We start from the raw sequence: 7,035 nt of genomic DNA on the forward strand, positions 1-7,035 counted from the left end.
AAATAAAAAAAAAATGAAACCAAATTATGATACAATCTAGTGATTTGCTTTATGTTCTATTTTAATTTAAATTGACTATAAGAAAAATGGGTTTTGTTCAATTAAGATTTCATTTAAACTTTTACTGTAGATTCCAATAATCTTCTTAAAAAATATTTAATTGCTCAATTTAGTAAACCTCTCTAGTAGTGTTGATACTTATGAAATAATATTGGATCCATATAATTTTAAATAGGTCACCCAATAACCAGAAAAAGCTACAAAAACACATGTATATGGACTGGGTTTTTTAAATTTAAATAAATACCTAATCTTAAGTATGATGAGGTCACAAACAATATTATAAAGATGATACTTTGAGTAATAAAGTATGCTATCCTGCAAGCTATGTGCTTTTTCTTATGGATTTATACAGGGGTACATTATATGCTTTTTTGGATTCATACAGCAGTGCAATATAGGATTTTTTCGATTCATACAAGGGTATGTTACAGGCTTTTTTGGATTCATACTGGGGTACATGATAGGCATTTTTGGAAGCATACAGGGGTACATTACAGGGTTTTTTAATTTATACAGGGGTATATTAAAGGCGCACAACAGACAATTGACACCTTATTTAGAAAGAATGCTGAACTATAAATTAAGCAGTGATATTAAAGATTTTGTAAGTACACTTATTCAAAGTAAAAATTAGTGATGGAGAATTCTGCTGAAATTGAAATTTATCAGCTTGCTCAAATTTGGTGAAGAAATACAATTTGAATCAAATTTATTCAATGTAAATTGGATGTATATAATTATTCTTTGTAGTCTCTCCAGACCCCACAACATAATAAACAAACATTAAAAAAAAAAAAAAAAAAAAGATTTTCAGCCAGCCACATGCAGCCCCTTTCCAGTCCGGTTGTCTACTTATGTCCAATCACCAGTGCAAAAAGGAGACAATTGCACACTGCATATGTGATCAATGAATATGGGAATATAGACATGCATTACTGCTATGAAAAAACATGTAAAAATTGAGATACATACAGTGCATTGCGATAGTTTTTGGCTCCCTTGAATTTTTCAAATTTTTTTCCCACATTTCAGGCTTTAAACATAAAGATTTTTAATGTTATGGTGAAGAATCAACAACAAGTGGGAAACAATTGTGAAGTTGAACAAAATTTATTGCTTATTTTAAACTTTTTAAAAAATAAATAACTGAAAAGCGGGGCGTGCAATATTATTCGTCCCCTTTAGTTTCAGTGCAGCAAACTCACTCCAGAAGTTGATTCAGGATCTCTGAATGATGCAATGTTGTCCTAAATGACTGATTATGATAAATATAAGCCACCTGTGTGTCATCAAGTCTCCATATAAATGCACCTGCTCTGTGATAGTCTCAGTGTTATGTTTAAAGCACAAAGAGCAGCTTGAAGACCAAGGAACACAACAGGCAGGTTCGTGATACTGTTGTGGAGAAGTTTAAAGCCAGATTTGGTTACAAAAAAAATTCCAAAACTTTAAACATCCCAAGGAGCACTGTGCAAGCGATCATATTGAAATTGAAAGAGTATCATACGACTGCAAATCTACCAAACTTTGCCATCCATCCAAACGTTCATCTCAAACAAGGAGAAGACTGATCAGAGATGCAGCCAAGAGGCCCATGATCACTCTGGATGAACTGCAGAGATCTACAGCTGAGGTGGGAAAGTCTGTCCATAGGACAACAATCAATCGTACACTGCAAAAATCTGGCCTTTATGGAAGAGTGGCAAGGAGAAAGTCATTTATCAAAGAAATCCAGAAAAAAGTGTTGTTTAAAGTTTGCCACAAGCCATCTGGGAGACACACCAAACATGTGGAAGTAGTGCTCTGATCAGATGAAACCACAATCAAACTATTTGAGCACAATGCCAAACGATATGTTTGGCGTAAAAGCAACACAGCTCATCACCCTGAACACACCATCCCCACTGTCAAACATTGTGGTGGCAGCATCATGGTTTGGGCCTTCTTTTCTTCAGCAGGGACAGGGAAGATGGTTAAAATTGATGGGAAGATGGATGGAGCCAAATACAGGACCATTGTTGAAAAAAAACAACCTGTTGGAGTCTGCAAAAGACCTGAGACTGGGACGGAGATTTGTCTTCCAACAAGACAATGATCCCAAAATAAAGCAAAATCTACAATGGAATGGTTTACAAATAAACATATCCAGGTGTTAGAATGGCCAAGTCAAATTCCAGACCCGAATCTAATCGAGAATCTGTGGACAGAGCTGAAAACTGCTGTTCACAAACGCTCTCCATCCAACCTCACTCAGCTCAAGCTTTTTGCAAAGGAAGAATGGAAAGAATTTCAGTTTCTCGATGTGCAAAACTGATAGAGACATACCCCAAGCGACTTGCAGCTGTAATCGCAGCAAAAGGTGGCGCTGCAAAGTATTAACTTAAAGGGGACAAATAATATTGCACGCCCCACTTTTCAGTTATTTATTTTTTAAAAACATTTAAAATAAGCAATAAATTTTGTTCAATTTCACAAATGTGTCCCACTTGTTGATTCTTCACCATATCATTAACATTTTTATCTTTATCTTTGAAGCCTAAAATGTGGGAAAAGGTTGAAAAATTCAAGGGAGCCGAATACTTTCGCAAGGCACTGTAGCACACAAAATTGGCCAGAGTTTACGTGAGCCCACCAGCCAGCGGCAAGGCAACCTCATTTTTGTTGGTTCGCTATCTAACTAATGCCTCTCTTTGGGTTAAAAAAAAAACAACCCCTACAATATATGGGTGGACAGGAGCCTGCAAATAGAGAATTAAAATTGCCTGAGGCTGAAAAGCAGGATGGCTTAATCAGAAGGCATGACCCTGTATCACCAGTGCAGTCTTCCCTGGGCCATCATTGGCATTTCTTGTGCTGCTTAGGCCATGTTATTGTGAAGCCAAAGATGTTGAGCACTGGAAAATATTTTTTTATATTTTTGTTCAACTTCATCTCAGTACTTTGGATTTCAATAAAATGGCAGTTTACTGGCTTCCATTTTGCTGGATTTGAGCAAATCAAATTCAATATTCAATATTCCAGCTCAATTCAATATTTTGTTTAATTAAATTCAAGTATAATTCATTTTGCATCAAAGAGATTTGCTCATTTCTAGTAATAATTAGAAGAGGCACACCTTAGAAGTAAGTTGCCTTTGAAACTATTAATATAATTTTTAGTGTATTTTTCTAGGGGAAAATTCTTAGCTTAGCTTTTTCTCAGCATTTTGTAAAGTTGAGTGTTTGTTTATTAATAGTATTGGGTCATTTAAGTGTTATGTCAATGTTTTTTTCCCATGGAATTTTATTTTTTCAGCATTTTGGGGTATCTTTTTATTTGTGTTTTTCTTACATTTTTGAAATCTATTAAACAATAAAAAAATGTTTTATATGAAATAGCTAACAAAATGTTCAACAGATACCTAGGTGACTTTCAGGTGTATTTTAGACTACCCATTGACTTTTATTGTATACTATGGAACATCTTCCTTTTGGAAACCAACTGAAGAATGGACATGTAACTTCTTTTAAACACTTGGCCATTTATAAAGCATGAAGGGTTTAAAACTTAAAACTTGACAATAAGAAAAGCAAATAATTTTTACCAAAAAATGAAATAACATAATTCTTTTGAGTGTTTTGTAAGCACTTTCTATCCTAGTTTTATATGTAGAACTGCCAAAAAAAACACTGGAAAAAGATGCCATGTGAACTTACCCTAAATGCTGCTTTACACGCAGCGACATCGTGACCCATTATCCCAAAGACATCTTGTTAGTGATGTCATTGCGTGTAAAGCCCCCTTAAAGGCTGCTTTACACGCAGCGACATCGCTAGCGATATCGCCTATAAAAGCACCCGCCCCCATCGGATGTGCATCACGGGCAAATCGCTGCCCGCTGCACAATCGCTGCCCGCTGCACAACATCGCTAGGACCCGTCACACGTACTTACCTGCCTAGCGACGTCGCTGTGGCCGGCGAACCGCCTCCTTTCTAAGGGGGCTGTTCGTGCGGCGTCACAGCGATGTCACACGGCAGGCGTCCAATAGATGCGGAGGGGCGGAGAGCAGCCAAAAGAAAGTGACGCCCACCTTGTTGCCGGAGGACGCAGGTAAGGTGTTGTTCCTCGTTCCTGGGGTGTCACACGTAGCGATGTGTGCTGCCTCAGGAATGACGAACAACCTGCATTCTGCAACAGCAACGATATTTGGAATTAGAACGATGTGTTAACGATCAACGATTAGGTGAGTAATTTTGATCATTAGTGGTCGTTTTTACGTTTCACACGCCATGACGTCACTAACGAGGCCAGATGTGGGTCACGAATTCCGTGAACCCAACGACATCTCGTTAACGATGTCGTTGCGTGTAAAGCCCCCTTTAGATTTTAAGCTGTTGAGGATTACATCTTCCAAGAGCTAATAATGATAATTAAAAATGTGAAATATACATAACTTGCTGGCCTATAATGTGTTTTTTTAATCTTTCTTAGGTTCCAGTTTGTATTGCTTGCAAATGAGAGACATATGGAATGGTAGTGCTGTAACTGCATTTATTCTATTGGGATTTCCAGCAAATCAAGGAGTTCAGAGTTTTCTATTTTTAATATTTCTCATTGTGTATGTCTTAACAATTACGGGAAACTTGGTTATCATTGCTATAATTCGAGCTGACTTGCATCTTCATCGCCCCATGTACTTTTTCCTCAGTAATTTTGCTTTTATGCAGATTTGTTACGTAACTGTTACTGTTCCTAAATTACTTGTTGGCTTTTTGGTTAGAAAAAACATAATATCCACCACGGCTTGCTTTTCTCAGTGTTACTTTTTTTTTTTGCTCGGAGGAATTGAGAATTTTTTGCTGGCAATCATGGCTTATGATAGATTTGTGGCCATTTGTTATCCGTTAAGGTATAATACCATCATGACACCAACATTTTGCTGGAGTTTGGCATGTGGCTGTTGGTTGGGAATCTTTATTGGCTCATTACTTCCTATGAATTTATTAGTAAAGTTATCATTTTGTGGACCAAACATTATTAACCATTATTTTTGTGATGTGTCCCCACTTTTGAAATTGTCTTGCACAGATACCACTCTCTTAAAATCAAACTTTTTCAGTTTGATGTGGGTCATTGTTTTTGGCTGTTTATTTTTCACTCTTGTATCATATATCAATATAATTTGTGCTATCATGAAAATTCCATCCACACTTGGTCGCCACAAAGTATTCTCCACCTGTGGTTCTCATCTGACAGTTGTGATTATTTATTTTGGAGCTGTCATATTCATGTATGTCAGACCAAAGGACAGTTTTGCCTTCCAGGAGGACAAGCTAATTTCTGTCTTCTACTCCATTTTAACTCCTCTTCTAAATCCATTCATTTATTGTCTTAGAAACAAGGATGTGAAAAAGGCACTGCAGAAAATTATCCAAGATAGAAAAATGATTCCATGTTTGTAAAAATATTAGTTAAATTAACAGGCCTTCATGAAAGACAAGTATTGATATGTTCATCCTAAAGTTCTGTGATTCTTTAAAAGACTTAGGGTCCCTAAGGAACATGTCAGGAGCATGGAGAGGTTTAGGTTTAATGCAACCATACTCTGACAGTCGCATTGGATGTCAAAGGATTATAAAAAAAATAAGTGTACATTGGTTACCTACTGTTTTTGTGTTTATTCTGTAAAAAAGGACACACTTTGTGAATTTTCCCCAAACTATTAAAGGGAACCTGTCACCAGATTTGTTCCCTATAAGCTTGAGACACCTCCAGTAAGCTCTTATATACAGCATTCTAGAATATGGTATATAAATGCCCAAGCAACGTGTAACGTCCAAAACATCTTTCATTATACTCACCTGCAGGGTGGTCCGGTCCGATGGACGTCACTGGTCTCGGTTCAGTGCCTCCACTCTACTTGCAATTACCGTCGTCCATTACTGCTCCATAATCAGGTGATCCGGAGGTTGTCATGACAACCTTGGGATACCATAGCGATGATTGCACCCTCGCGATTGCATCGTCAGGGCACTGATCGAAGGGGAGAGGAAACTCGATCATTCTCCTAATTTCTTAAGTGCTGTCTGGAAAGCCGAGTCAATGGCGGTGATCACCAGTTCCCCCCTCCCCCGACTACAAGGATGTACCTATTAGTCTTAAGCAGTAAGTACCTCCAATCTTAGACATATAGTTATGTCCAAGATTGTAAAGGGGTTAAACTTAACTGGATGACAGCCACATCTGGGTAACAAATGTGGAGGATTACACAAGCAAAAAAAAAAAGGGGCGACATCCAGTGGGGTAAAAGAGTAGTTGATCCCTTGCTGATTTTGTAAGTTTCCCCACTCACAAAGACATGAGCAGTCTATAATTTTAAGGGTAGGTTAATTTTAACTGTGAGAGATAGAATATCAAAAATAAAATCAAGAATATCACATTGTATAAATGATCTAAATTTATTTGCATTTTACAGAGAGAAATAAGTATTTTTTCATCCCCTACCAACCATTAAGAGTTCTGGCTACTTCAGACCAGTTAAATGCTCCTAATCAACTCGTTACCTGGACTCCTGTCCACACACTCAATTAAACAGTCAGACTCTAACCTCTACAACATGAGCAAGACCAAAGAACTTTCTAAGGATGTTAGGGACAAGATCATAGACCTGCACAAGGCTGGAATGGGATCCAAAACCATAAGTAAGACGCTGGGTGAGAAGGAGACAACTGTTGGTGCAATAGTAAGAAAATGGAAGAAATACAAAATGACTGTCAATAGACATCGATTTGGGGTGCCATGCAAAATCTCACCTTGTGGGGTATCCGGAATCATGAGGAAGGTGAGAGATCAGCCTAAAATTACACAAGGGGAAGTTAATGATCTCATGGCAGCTGGGACCACTGTCACCAAGAAAACCGTTGGTAACACATTATGCCGTAATACAGGGTTCCCCAACTCCAGTCCTCAAGGCTCATGTTTTCAGGATTTC

General features: G+C 37.6%; 1 protein-coding gene across 1 annotated transcript; it reads left to right on the top strand.

The window, feature by feature from the left end:
- Positions 1-4,558: 4,558 nt before the first annotated feature.
- LOC142245601 (olfactory receptor 6N1-like) lies at positions 4,559-5,506 on the top strand. Its single transcript, XM_075318493.1, has one exon. It carries the CDS (start codon positions 4,559-4,561, stop codon positions 5,504-5,506), a length of 948 nt encoding a protein of 315 aa, XP_075174608.1.
- Positions 5,507-7,035: the final 1,529 nt, after the last annotated feature.

This window comes from Anomaloglossus baeobatrachus, chromosome 1, assembly GCF_048569485.1.
Source record: "Anomaloglossus baeobatrachus isolate aAnoBae1 chromosome 1, aAnoBae1.hap1, whole genome shotgun sequence".
Classification (NCBI taxonomy): domain Eukaryota; kingdom Metazoa; phylum Chordata; class Amphibia; order Anura; family Aromobatidae; genus Anomaloglossus; species Anomaloglossus baeobatrachus.

Excerpts from the sequence above, each read along its gene's own strand:
- LOC142245601 (XM_075318493.1), top strand. The coding sequence starts at position 4,559 with ATGAGAGACATATGGAATGGTAGTGCTGTAACTGCATTTATTCTATTG.